We start from the raw sequence: 14,498 nt of genomic DNA on the forward strand, positions 1-14,498 counted from the left end.
GACTGAGGTTTCACTGTTGGTTTTGAAAACAGGAGAAATTGTTTGGTAAAGAGTGGAGAACTGGATTGGCTGCCTAGTTCTCAGAGAATGTGATCTGGTCTGGCAAGCATGCTTCAGGGGTGCAGGTGTAGTTCTAGGACTGTGGGGTCTGGGGTCTGTAGAAGAGGTCTGTGTCCTGTAGCAGTGAGATCAGATGGCTGATCCCCAAAGATCTTGGAAGGCAGGCACGGACAACTCATTTTTTGTGTTGTTTTTCCCACCTGGGTAACCCAGGCCAGTGTCCTGTTCTTCACTTAAGTGTATCAAGAGTATTTATTCTCTCAAGATGTAATACAGACCGAACACGTGATAAGCCCCCCAAACAACTTCCCAGAACCATCTGTAACCCATGTGAAATAGAGGCAGCTGGTTTAGGAACCTGAACGGGTCTTGAGTAGTTGCCAGGTGCTGCGTGCAGTGCAGTTACCTGGAATCATGGAAGCTGCCCCGTGGTTATCCTCCAAGTCACACCATTTTTCCATGCCAGAGTAGGTTGCTGATGGCTGCAGCCCCAGGCTCTTACCTGCCCAGCTCTCCTTGCATGAGAAGCCCTCGCCCTGCCGCATGACCTCCTTGGCTCCCAAGTACTAGGTGTGCTCTGGTTTCTTTGGGGGAAAACGTATTCATAATCTATTAAAGCTTGGTTTAGAAACAATTTTTTAGACCCAGTTAGAAAAGTCACATTAATCTAGAGGTTGGACAGAATGGATTGAACTGATTTTCTAATTCCCAGATTTTGTTATTTTTCACAAAATTTTAGGAAGCCTTTTTGATTTGTGTTGTACTTTATGTAATTTAACTGTTGATATGGATTATGATTTAAGTATCCTGTTCTTCTAGGTATCCAAATATATCTTGTGAGTTGCTCACTTCTGATGTCTCCCAGATGAATGATAGACTGGGAGAAGATGAATCCTTGCTAATGAAATTATATAGCTTCCTCCTAAATGATCCCCCCCTGAACCCACTACTTGCCAGTTTCTTCAGCAAGGTGCTAAGTATTCTTATCAGCAGAAAACCAGAACAGGTAAATATTATTTTCCAGAGGTAAGTATTAGGGCTGATCATCCCCCTGAGATGATCCCCTAGTAATTTATTGCTTCAGTGTTCTGAGTGTGCCTGAAGTCCATGTTCTATGAAAGAATGTATTTTAAACCTTAGACATTCTGAGTGCTCACTTGACTTAACCCTGATATACACCCTGGTAAATATGTTCTAATTTGACGTATTATTTTCTAAGGGCCTCACATCTCAGTTTTTTAGTATACTTGGTTTCTTCTTTTGACAGGTAGCTGCAGGAGGCTCTCAGGCATGCATTTGTGAGGATGGCTCACGGTGCCTGCTGAGCAGTTCGCATGTGTGTGTGGAATCTTAGGGACTCTGGTGAAATGACACTCGTTTATTATTCTTTCTCTCCACTAATGCTCACAAACGAAGCTTTAATCAAAAAAGCTGGCCACTGATACGATTTGTGATGATTGGTTTATACAGGTGGTGATTATTTCTGTTCTGATTCCACGCAGAAACTTTAGTGTTCAGCTTGAGACAGCTGGGTCTAGACTGTCGCCTGCCTGCAGGGCTCTGCTCCCCTGGCGGGGGTGCTTGCTGTGATGGCATGCACTCCTCCTGGTTGGTCACCACTTCCTTGCCTGCCCCCTGCAGTTCCTTTGGTTTTGTTCATAAACAATTCAGACGTACTTGAGAGGTTTATTTTCCAAATATCTGTTGGATGTGTTGTGGTTCTTAAAGCGTGGTCCTTGGACAGCAGTATGCAAGTACCACCTGACAGTTTCTTAGAAATGCAAGTTCTTGAGCCCCACCCCACACCTCCTGACTTTGATGCTGAAATTTGAGGACCACTGCTCTGGTGGATATTAGTGTGAAAAGGATCTGCTTACCAGATTATGGTCCACTTATGGCAGTAGACCCCCAGGGAGCAGCGGGAGCCTGTTACAAACTAACAGACCTGCCAGAGTGCAGCGAGCAAGGGTGTGATGATGGTACAGGGGGCCAACTGGCAGGCCTGGCATCCTTCACTGTGGAAAGCAGGCTCCGTGACCTGTCCTTGCCATCAGCAGACATAAAGGGACTGAAACTATTTTAGGCTCAGTACTTCCGCCCTGTGCCAGGCGAAGTGGATACATGTTTTATTTTAGAAAGACAAGATCGTTCTTTCATGTTCTTAATTAAGCAGGAGTGCCTTCCTAAATGTATTGTAATTGAGGTTCTTTTTTCTTAAATGATAATCCCCAAGTCATGATTACTCTAATATAACGTCTTTCCTTCTTCTGCCTTCTGATGAGAAATGACATTTCTGCTCTTTTAGAAAAGTGCAAGTCATCCCAGCAGCCTAAGTTACTAGTCATTTCCAGATGGTTGCAGTTATCAAGATGGGTCTGACACCTTCCAGCATGCTCTCTCTCCTTACTCTGTGCTACAGGGACCCAAATTTTGGGTCCCGGTTTTCCATGTGCCTTTACTGTCGAGCAAGAATACACTTGAAGCTCTCTGGGACTCTGAGTACTTCCATTTGTCTCATTGGAGACCATCTTTTTGTGCAAAGATGGCACATGCCTATTAAACACTGACAACAGGACCCAGTCGTTCTGTCACTTGTGCTTCCTGGTTCAGGACTCTGAATGGAAATGAGGATTCAGTGGCCCTTGCTCTTTTCTCTTCAGGAAAAGGTCACACCTGTCACCTCTCTCTCCTTTTGAGAATTATAAATGTAAATAAGGGTTTCCCAGCACATGATATGTTAGTAAGGATATAGCAGCTAGAAGTAATGAAAGACTTCAGACTCAGTCTGGCCTGACCAATACAGATGTTGAATCGTGTGCGGAGCAGGAGTCCAGCTTTAGGACCTTCGGTGTTGCAGTCCAGCGCCTCAGCAGGGTCGTCCTCCATATGGGGCATTCGCTGTCCTTGCTGTGCTTCCCACCGCACTGGCTGCGACTTGTGCTGTTGGGCTTCCGGTCCGGTGCTTTCGCCACTGAATCATGCAGTAATTTGGGGCCCGTGTGGCTTTTTCCTCCCTCCTCTAATGGGCTTTTAAAAACTGTGTGATTCAGTTGTGAGCAGATTAATTATGCATAACTTCTTGAAGGTTTATATTACAACATTTAACCTCACTGTCTATAGAGAGGCAACGTGTGATGGTTTTTTCTTCATTTACACCTGATTGTGAAGCAATTTTAGTTGTCATCTGTGGCTTTTAGACTTCTTAATGTGGGATAATGAGTGGCAGGATCGTGGCTTTGGGAGCACACAAATCTTATAAGTTTAAATCTCAGGGAAGCCACTTTTAGCCCTACCAAGCTACTTAACCATTCTGAGCCTTGGTTCCCTCATCTGTATCACCGAGGGAAGCAGCCCCACCTCACAGGCTTTTGAGAGACTTCAGTGAGACTTTGTTAGAGCAGCTGCCCCATGGACATGCTCCTGGGACTTTCAAATAGATGACTTGTGCCCACAGACAAATCAGGAGGTACACAAGGGTGTACGGGACAGAACAGTCTCCATCTTTTTCCCAGGTAGCAGCTGGAACCTCAGTAGTGTTCTCATATCCCCTTGGGGGGCTATCAGCCTCCTCCACACTCACTCCCCTTGTGTTGACCTAATCAGGTGAGTTGCTGAAGTGAAATCCAAATGTGATGTTTTTCTAGCAGGTAAGTTAGCCAGCCACGTGGACTGATAGAGACATCTGTTTTGTGATTTCCCCCCCCTTACTTGATAGAGTAGACTTACAATTTTGAATATTTATTCTTCATTTAATGCAAAGTCTAATGGACTTGCTTCATGTCCATAAACTGTTACATGGTACATTTTCTTGCTTTTAATAGGATATTAAATTTTTATCCTCATTCTTTGAGCATTAATAATGAAAGTGAACAGAACTAAAAGATTCTGCTATGGTATATTTGTATTAGGGGGTGTATAATAATTTGGGGCATGTTTTTCTAAGGTATCTTTGAATATTGGAAGTATGAGCAGACTTTCCAGTTTGACATCTTATTACTGCTTCAGCATTTGCTATTTTTCAGCTTAAAGTGGCAGTGGGATTTTGGAAGGGGCAGTTAGAGGGGCCAGGATTGAAAGCATTCTAAAGTTTATAGTTCCCAAGTCACGTGTCTTTCAGTATTGGTTTGTTCTCCTTTAGATTGTGGATTTCTTAAAGAAGAAACGTGATTTTGTAGACCTTATTATAAAGCACATAGGAACTTCGGCTATCATGGATTTGTTGCTCAGGCTCCTGACATGCATCGAGCCTCCACAGCCCAGGCAAGATGTGCTGAATGTGAGTAGAATTACGACTGTCGCTGATGGGGTGGGAGCAGCGTCCAAGCCACTGGGGCTGCTGCGTGCTGGGGCGGGATTCCAGGAGATTGGTGTTAGAAGTTGTCTGGGAAATGGGGGGCAGGGAGAAGGTGGGGAGGGAAGGCTTGTCTGAGATAGGAGGACAGTCAGATTTTTCAGGATTAGGATTCCAGATGGACGCATCCCTAGTTGCTGGGGATGTTCCTTGTGAGGGGTTCTCTTCCTTTACTGGTTTGTTTTCAAGGTAGAAAGTGTTTTGAGAATTTGTCTTAAAGCTGGCCTGGTGGTAAGAGCAGAAAGAAGAAGGTTGGGAGCTTGTGCATCTCACTAGAGAGTACTTTTGAGTCTTCTTTCTTAAGAAAATGGTCTCCCTTCAGGGTTGTCTCTGAAGGAGAGGGGTCAGTATTTCCAGGGACTAAGGTGTCAGAGGTGGTAACTTTCTTCTTATAGGTAGCCAGGAGCGTGGGATAGGAAAGAGAATGGAGTTTACTTCCAAAAAAGGGGGATGACTCTTTTAGGATACGTGTGCCTCTTAAAGAGCTGTCTCAGGCGGGATTTGGCGGGGAGCGGGGAGAGTGTGCGTGTGACCGGAGGTGAGGTTTCTCACGGGCTCTCACCTTTGCCCCCTCTTCCTGCCTTCTTCCATTCCCCGGTCTGTCCCATATTTGATACCCAGCCTCAAATCTTAGAACTTAACTTGATTCTCTGGACATTAGTTTTATTGAAAATGCCCATTTTGATTATAAGAACCCTGAAGGACCAGAAGGAGAGACAGGAGGTTCTGCCAGGTGGTGATCCAGAAAAGGGCCTGTTCTGCTGAGGTGGGCAGGTGTACCAGGGCATGTGTTTGTGTGAGTGGAAGAATCTGGGCATGGGGTGGGCTGAATCTGTAGAACCGGGCAAAGGCTGACTGGGAACCATGGTTGTTGTATGAGAAGATGGCTGAGTGTACCCAGTGAATGTCCTAGGATTTGCCTGTGTGTAGGGACCCTAATTGAGACACTGGTTCCTTTTAGGTGTGTTTTGTGAATATGAGTCTTTTCTCAGAGGACATAAAAGATTCCAGGGAAGTCTTGAGGACAAGGGGGAGGGCCACCTTTATATTCAGGTTATTACAGGGAGCAGTTATTCAGTTATTAGAATTGCTTTGGTCATTTCTGGGTTGAATTTTAGGGACTATTTTCAAAGGAGTGGATTGGCTTCTGGAGGGATATAGTGATAGGTAGTTGGTAAAGGCCTAGATAGGAGGGTAGTTAGAAACTCCTGAATTAAATGTCTTACTTTGACTTGGGGGCCAAACATGGGAGGATTAGTCCAAAAGTGGGCTTGAATGTAGGTGCTTGATAATAGCTGCGGAGGCAGTAGGTGTGGGGGGCTAATCGGTTCACTGCCCACAAAGCTTCCTGTTTTCCCCTGGGGTGGTCAGAACCCTCTGCCCCACCCTTCTGTACAGGTGTTAGCGGCCTCTGTCTCAGGACACTGCTACTCCAGGTGTGCTCCCAAACATCCCCCGGAGCTTGTTAGAGACCCACACAACCTTAGCTCTCACCCCTGCTCTACTGAACCAGTCTGCATTTTAGTAAGAATCCCTGGGAGGGTGATTCCTGTGCCCATTTTAAGACAGATGTTAACATGTAAAGTCAGGTCTCTGCCTTTGTGGTGCTCTCCTGATAGCTTTGGTTTGCATTTTCTTTTGGCACAGTTTCCTTCATCTAGAGACAGTGATGCCTTTGGCAGACTGTTGCTGTCTTGCCATCTGGCCCCTGCCCACCGGCCTCCCCCTTACCCTTAGGGATGTTTTTGGCATGCTTTCCTAGGCGGTGAGCATCTTGTTTATTATGTTGTTTCTGGCCCTTGTGGGATGGGTGTTCCACCAGCTGATTTTTCATTAATTCTTTTTCTCATCCCCTTCATGTTTTCATTCATGGCAATGTTTCCTATGTAGATGAAGAAGAGATTGTCCTGGTCATGATAATAGCTCTTTACTAACATGTAACAGGAGAGGGATTTTGCTTCTCTGGTGCCCCCTGTCCGCCAAGCCCCACGTCTCCTGTAGCAGAGGTGGCTTTGGGGTCTAAAAGTTTGTCATGTGTGTTAATCCAGGCACTTGATCTAAATACTGCTTTTCTCAGTCTTCCTGAATAAAGCTCTCTTAATGTGAATACTCTCTTACAGAAAATGTATAAATTCCACCCTTTTTATAGCCACCCCATCCACACACACACAAATTCCCCTTAGTAACAAAAATGCAGACCCTTTAGTTCTCAGTGTTTGAAAATTATCCCATGACTATGCATAAGGTTTTTGTATAGGGGTATTGTAATTTGGGGAGTAGTTGGTACTGTTGACTATTAAAATAATATATTCACTGGCATTTTCCTTGGGGAACTTTTAATTTCCTGTAGTGTTCAAAGTCCAGAGAAACCTGTAACATTCTACTTAAAATGTGATGGATATTTCCAAGTATGTTAATCTTCATTGGGGCTTGAACAAGAGCCACTCATTGCTATGATTACTTCTACAATGTGTTTTACAGTGGTTAAATGAGGAGAAAATTATCCAGAGGCTTGTGGAAATAGTTCATCCATCGCAAGAAGAAGATGTAAGTTCTCTTGTGTGACTGTGAACTTGATTTAAAAAAAAAAAAACATGTTTATTTGGGCACAGAGCATAATTGTATGAAACACAAAGGTAGAAGGCAGGTAGAATAGTGATAATAGTTGACAATTTTCTGAAAACAGAAAGCTTTAAAAAATACTACATTTTGCTGATATCCAGAATATTTCCAGAAATGTGGAAAACAGCACATCATCTTTCTAGAGCTGGGATTTTTTGCTGAATCAGCTTGCCTTTGTTACAATCCTCCTTTGTCCACACTTCGTTTTTTTCGTCTATACCCATCTTTAGCCCGGATGATGTGACCACACCTGCATTTGTTTTTCCTCTTTTGGCTAAAGCTTTTCCAGCAGGATCTTGGTCACGCCTGAACCTCTAGGGTGACGGATTCTCGGCGGTTCTACTTCCCTGCCCCAGGCTTCTGTGCTCTGACAGGTTTGGCTTTGTCGCAGGTGCTAAAGATTGAGCTGGCAAAAGGATTAAAGCTGCTCTGGGGTTTGTGGACCGAGCTCTGTGCTGAGAGATGCCTGTCAGGTTGGGGGCGTCAGGAGGAGCCGGCGTGCCTCTGTAGAGGAGGCCATCACTTCGCTTCTGTACTGCCCCTCTTGTTGCCACGTTCAGTAGTGGGCCAAGATGTATGGAACTGCCGGGATACGGAGGCGACAGCCATGCGGCTCGACCTAGTATCTGTGAAGGAGCTAGTTTAAAGAAGATGCTGAGCATGTCATGAGGCATGGGGGGCCCCCTCGTACACCTCTAGGTTGCAGGTTAGACTGGAGAGCGAGCATGAGAAACAGTGTGAAGGAAGAAAGGTCTAGCCAGAGGGTTTTCTCTCACATGAATTCTCTAAGATGGACCTAGCCCCTTTTGCTTTGGTCCATTCAAAAATGTTTGCTACCTGGAATTAATCTAAAACAAGTCCCTCCCCAGCCGCCCAGCCTGCCCCTGCCAAAAAACCCCCACAAAAGAGCCAACCATTAAAGGGGCTTTGCTTTTGGGACCATACAGCACGTGCTCCCCTGCAGTGGTGTTAACTGTTGACATTCAGGGCACATCCCAGTATGTATGCGTGTCGGTGCTGCAGTGTGCGAGCCTCCACTAAGGAGAACCTTGTGGTCTAGGTAGGACAGTGATCCCACCTCATGTGGCCAGGGGAACTGGTGGTTCCCCAGCACACTTCCCCTGTTATGGGTGTATGGCCTGCCCCATTCACAGGGACTGCACGTCCGTGGAGGAGCGTCACTCCTTACTAGATTCATGTTCTCTAGCAGAAGAATTTGAATGCTCAATAGAATGGTACACCTGTCTGCCAGGTCTGGGAGAAATTGAAAAAGGAGAAGGCCGATTGCATCTGGGCATCAGTGCTTCCCCTACTTGACTGGGCAAAAAAGTTAATTTTGTCTTTTGGACAGTTCCGCTGACACTTCTGTTTTAAGTATAAATCGTGCTGAAATCACATTGACCAGCTTATATTTATTAAGGAAATGGTAGGCTCCTGATTCCCGTCAGTGGATTTTGATGCCCTGCTGCGTGTGCTACCTGTACTGGAGTACCCTTGTCTCACCTGTGCGGGGCACACACTGCCCAGTCGGCAGCATGCTCGGTTATGCTCAGTGCAGCATGCCGCTGGAGGTACCGTGTTTGAGTGCTGAGGTTTGAGAGCGTCTGTCAGGTAAACAACTGCACGCTGGGAGAATGTGTGATATTGCTCACCAGTTGGTATATTCCAGAAAGCTGTATTTGTCTTTTTTCTTCTCCCTAAATCATAGATGTGTGTGCATCTCTGTATGCTGATGAAAGTATATAATTTTGGTGCTGTTTTTTTTTTCAAGTATTCAATTGTAGAAATTTTTCCTTGCCAGAACTTTGATTCCATCCCCTACACATATTCATAGGTACTGTGCAGTATTGTTAAGTGAAGTTCATTAGCCTGCCAGAAGAAGATACCATGCTTTTTACATGTTACTTCTTTTGAACTTGACTTTTTACTACAGCTTATTATGACCACTGTTAATTTGTGTTATTTCTTAAGCAATTTCCTCCCTTTATAAATCTGACTTCTTACATGTTTTATAGTTAAAACTGTATTTTTTTCCTTTAGCGCCATTCAAATGCATCGCAGTCACTTTGTGAAATTGTTCGCCTGAGCAGAGACCAGATGTTACAAATTCAGAACAGTACTGAACCAGATCCTCTGCTTGCCACTCTAGAAAAGTATGTTTAAAACTCTGTTCTTGTTATTTTTTCATATTGGCTCCATTTGACATGTTACCATTATGAGTGGTTGGTAAGCATTCCTTATGTAGGAATTGTGTCCCTGGAAAAATTACCTTTGGTGTGTGAGCAGGTAGGAAAACCTGCTTATCTGATCTCAGCCACTTGTGATGCCCAGTGAACTACAGGGTAAGAATGTAAATAAATGAAATTTATATGTAGACTCTGGACTTCTCAAATAGTTGTGACCTAGAATTCCATAAAGCCATTGTGAGATGGGGCAGTCACATTGCAGCTGTGGTCACTGCCTCCTCTCTCAGGTCTTTGGTGGTGAATAGTCCTGTGTAGGAACTAACTCATTTTCATCTGTAGCTTTTATCAGAAGCTTTTCTCGGGCTTACTTACTATACTTTGGCATGTGACTGGGGGCAACCTGAGCAGACGACGGGATTTGAAGAGTTACATGTCTTGTATGTTTTGTTTTCTGGTGCTACTTCTGCTCTTATTTTTAGACAATTCTTTATGAACAGGCTTCTCATGTTTTAAATGGAAGACAGACGGGGGATGGCTTTTGAAATGTGTGAGTGGCCAATGTGCGTGTACTAGTTTTTCTAAATTCATACATACTCAGAAAGCATATTCACCATCAAGCCTGGGGCATACATTTGACCTATGTCCATACAGCTGAAAGTTTTTCTAATAAAGAAAACTCAGGCATTTCCCCATTTTGAATGACTGGAAAGAGTGCATACAGTCAGCATTGTTAAGTACAAATGGCAATCTTGCTTCAAGTTACTGTTTTTGTTCTTTTTATTGACTTTGTTAGTGTACAACCTCCTGTTTATTGAACCTTGTTTACATCTTTTGCTACCTGAAGGCCCTTTTATTAAAATAACATTTGTTGTGTATGATTTACTTGGTAAGTATGAGACAAACAAGGAACAAATTAGAGACAAGGTCTCTTGTTTTAACTCTTCTGAGAAGTAAAGTTATGTTGATAGTTCTCTGAAGTAGCAAAACTTAAAAGAGATTATCTGCTTCTGAGGAAATGTCATTTTACCTGCGCCATTTCATTTATTATTGACATAATGGCATGTATACTCCTTTTGTGATATACAAGACATTCCACACTCGAATCCTAATCATTGTAGTATTGGGTTGAACCATGCAAAATTGCCATTTGAGTAGGTTTAAAAAAAATGTAGGCTCTCAGGAATTTCATATGGTTGATGGCAGTGCTCGTAGAAGTCACACATAATTATAAATTTTCTAGTAGCCACATTAAAGTAAAAAATAGGTGAAATTAATTTTAATAATTATTAATTTCACTTAATAGTTACAAAATAATATTTCAACCTAAGTTCATTTAAAAAATTACTGAGATCTTCTAATTCTTCTCCTTGTACAAAGTTTTGGAAACCCAGTGCTATTTTATACTTAGGACAGGTCAAGTCACAAGAGTTAGCATTTTAAGTGTTTAGTGGCTACATATGGTGAATGACTCCTGTCCCGGACAGTTGAATGTTAGAGTTCACCCTACATGTCAGGTTGACGGGAGTCATCACTCGGTTCTTCAGCGCCAGTGTGGCCCTCTGGTCATACCATCTCTTTGGACCAAATGTGGGGTCTGGCCATCGGAGCCTGTGTGTGTACTGGCTGTTACATTTCAGGCTGTGTGACTAGTTCCGAATCAGGCAGCTGTGTGTAATTCAGTGTAGACAGGTGCATGCTCAGAACTGACATCATTAAATGTTAGGAGTGAATTTCTTCAAATGCCCATGGACCTGATGACTGAGGGGTCTTCATCATGTTGCCAAGTTAACCTTCACTGCACTTAGTAGTGGGGAGACATACTCTAAAATTGTGTGTCCCACACTCTTCTTAAGAATCAGCACCTTTTATCAGACATGCTGCCACATTATGGTGGTTCTTTTAGTATTTTTTGATTGAGAAAATACAGTGATAGAAGGCTTCTTAGCTTAGTAAACTTTTATTAATCATCATAGCATCTTGTATATATTTGATATGTTATCACATAATATCTAATATTGTATATACCTGATAAATTACTATCTAATAACATTATATTATTAGGCCAATCTGGCAATACAAAGTATGTAAACAGATGAGTTAACTCTTTATACTGTAATGCCAAACAGGCCATAGGTTGGGTGTCACTGTATATATAAACACTGTGTTTGTAAGTGTAGGCTAGCACTTAAGGAAAAGTTTGAAATGAGCTAAGGTTAAGGTGAGTGGGGGTACCAAATGGGTTCTAAAAATACAGGCTGCAGTGTTAAATATTGAAGATTAGCTTGGGAGGCAATCTGGACTTAAATTGAATGTAGTCCGTTTAGTGGCTGTGTGGAGAATTTTGAAGTTCCGAAGTTCCTTTAGAAACTGTGTTGGGGGGGTTGGATTGTGCAGCTCTTAATTGTTGATACTAATGAGCTTAGAATGAATTAGAGCTTGATCCCACTTGAGCTGGTTAGAGTATGGAAGGGAGTCTTTCCTCTGCCTGCCCAGATAAAAATCCAAAACAGAAGTAAGCCTTGTCTCAGAGTCATGGGTGATAACCTTGGATGGCTTCATGAATAAAACAGCTCATGTTCTGTGTGTACTGATGCTCATCTAAGAACTCTGTGTTTTAAAATGTGTCAGTCAATATATTGTCTATTGCATGTAAATTAACTCATTATTTAAAGAATCTGAAGGCATTCCTTTTGTTGTGTTTGATGAGCCCAGTTCTTCAGTTTATGATTTTTTTCTGTACTTGGTGATACTTGTATGTTCAGATAAGGCTCAGAATATGGCTCAGCTACTGTGTTGCATCTTGACCATCAGACTTTTGCTGGTTACTCTGTCATTTTTGTCCACTCATAGAATGCTTTCATGCCTGCAGTAGACTTCCAATTTGATGCATCCATGAAAAAGTGTGGGCCTTTTTGCTAGCCACTCGCTTCAGGCATCAGTATCTTCGAGAGTATGATACTGCTCTCTGACAAATAAGAACACTATGCCTGAATGCATTGCTGTTAGATGCCATAGCTGAGGCTGTTAATTTGAAGAATATACATGTATACTGTCAGAAAGCCATCTGTTTTCCAGAACTCAATCCCCAAACTAATATTTATTCTATAGGCTGCTGTTTGTTGAATGACTTTCACTGTTTTGGGTAGGGATCTCACAAACAATTTAATGCTCGTCTGAGAGTACTTGAAAGCTACTTCCTGTGAGGGGATCCTCTAAAGTCAGGTTATATACCAGTTTTTATTTGCCTCCCTGAATAGAGATCATGTCCGCCTTGCTGCTCTGGCCTGGCCAGGGGAGTTGGTGTTCGGATGCAGGGAGCACATCCATACCGTGGGATGCATGGTATCTCAGGGGAGCAACAGGGATGACCCGGCTGTTTGTCACATTATAAGGGAGAGCCCATTTCTTAATCCATGTGGATTGTGAAAGTTACTAAGATCTCAAGAAACAGGTTTTCCTTGAGAATGTCCATATAAATTTACCTAAGAGGTTACCCTTATGTCTTACATTAGTTGTGAACTTGCATATGTGTGGGTGAAGTGTAATGGGAAGAACCTGCAAAGAATACTTTTTGGGCAGTAGTTCAGGCAAATCCATTTCATTGCCATCATATTATTTTGATTTACTAAATTTTAATTATAGGGTAAAATGCAGCAGTTGATCTTCTCTTTTACCTATTTTAGATCTCTGTTAATTATATATTAATGCCTTTGTGGGAAAATATTTATGGTTTCTAATCAGCCATTTGAAAAATTTGTGGGATGAAGGGTTCTAAGTCTTAATACCACCTCCAACCCAACCACCACCACCATCACCCTAGTCTGAGTGGGAGGGTGATTTCCAGTCCTGAAATATTTGTTGGCTCTCAAAGACAAGCAGACCCAGATGATGTTGCTGAGGGAAGGAGGTAGGAATATAAAAATGGGAGAGCTACATTTATAATAAGTAGCACTTGCCTACTTTAACAAATGTACTAAAAATAAAATATTACTAAATAAAACAAGTATGTCCAAGTGAGGTTGAACTGTTGTGTAAAACTTGTCTTACTGGTACCATGATCTTTTTCTCTGAAGTTGTTACTGTTGAATAATGTTACAATTAGCATTTGATCTTCCATTTGTTTCCCTAGACAAGAAATTATAGAGCAGCTTCTATCAAATATTTTCCACAAGGAGAAAAATGAATCAGCCATAGTCAGTGCAATCCAGATATTGCTGACTTTACTTGAGACACGACGGCCAACGTAAGCTTTCCTCTTACCTTACAAAAATGAGCCATTTTGTTTTGATTCTAGATATTTTAAAAGCTAAGGATTAAGATGTCAGTTAATAAACTACAGTATTATTGAGTTTCAGGTGCTGAATCTTTCTGCTATATAAATTCTTGAGTTAGCTCTATGAGTGCAATACACAGGGATGCAGTTGAAAAATATAACTTGGTGAACTCTATTGGCAATATTTGGATTCTAGTTACAGGTTTTTATAGTAGTTATGAAAATGCTGCTATCGTAAGTACTGTAATAAATGAAGAACATGTAATGCTGAAACGTAAGAGAAGCTTATTTCTTGCTTACAGAAATTGAAAATAGGCATCCTCCTTGTTGGTGGGCCCCACTCCTCTGTGTGTGATTCAGGGAATCTTTCCGTCTTGTGAGTCTACCCTATACATGCTAACTTGAGGCTTCAGATTGGTTTTCTTTTGAGGGGGGAGTGGGGTGGTTCACCAATCTGAGGGCACTGCAGTTCATGAATGGATGGGCTGATGGCTTGAGATATTAAGGAAAAATTTGTGCTAAGTTTTTCAATTAAAAATATAGTCTGTTTTTCCCATGTTTGTGCCCCTGAACCAGCCATCTGATATTTGTATATCATTTACAGTTTATGTCCAATACTAATTTTCTTACTAGTTGTCAGAGTTTTCGAATTGTTCCCTGGAGCATGAGAATTTGAAGAGGTATGAATATGTAAGTGTTCTAGGAGTGTATGGTTTAAAGATTATAATTTGTATTTTCTTGTGGATCCAACCTGTAAGCCAGAGGGCAAGAAGGGGGAGTACTACTCTCAGCATATGAAAATGTCAGCCGTCCAGGGTTTTCTGGATTTACTTTTAATGGTATAAGTTTGGTTTTTAGCATACTGAGCACAATCATACTACTTCCCAAATTCTTGATCTTGATTCCTGATTTGTTTAATCTTTGATTAATGGTAATAGGAAGCCAGTGTGGCAGTACTGCTTCCCCTACATTGTAATTCTGAGATTGTGCCTGCCATTTGGAGTGT

At 42.3% G+C, this 14,498-nt stretch overlaps 1 protein-coding gene across 24 annotated transcripts in view; it reads left to right on the plus strand.

Annotated features, from left to right (window-relative positions):
* The window catches only part of PPP6R3 (protein phosphatase 6 regulatory subunit 3), a 137,458-nt gene that overhangs the window by 58,487 nt on the left and 64,473 nt on the right, over window positions 1-14,498 (plus strand). For all 24 annotated transcript variants that reach the window (XM_037011355.2, XM_037011357.2, XM_037011359.2 and 21 more), the window contains 5 exons: window positions 880-1,066; window positions 4,199-4,336; window positions 6,893-6,958; window positions 9,074-9,186; window positions 13,349-13,462. In XM_037011355.2, coding sequence (XP_036867250.2) covers window positions 880-1,066; window positions 4,199-4,336; window positions 6,893-6,958; window positions 9,074-9,186; window positions 13,349-13,462 — 618 coding nt within the window. The remainder of the gene's footprint in view (window positions 1-879; window positions 1,067-4,198; window positions 4,337-6,892; window positions 6,959-9,073; window positions 9,187-13,348; window positions 13,463-14,498) is intronic.

This window comes from Manis javanica, chromosome 11, assembly GCF_040802235.1.
Source record: "Manis javanica isolate MJ-LG chromosome 11, MJ_LKY, whole genome shotgun sequence".
Lineage (NCBI taxonomy): Eukaryota > Metazoa > Chordata > Mammalia > Pholidota > Manidae > Manis > Manis javanica.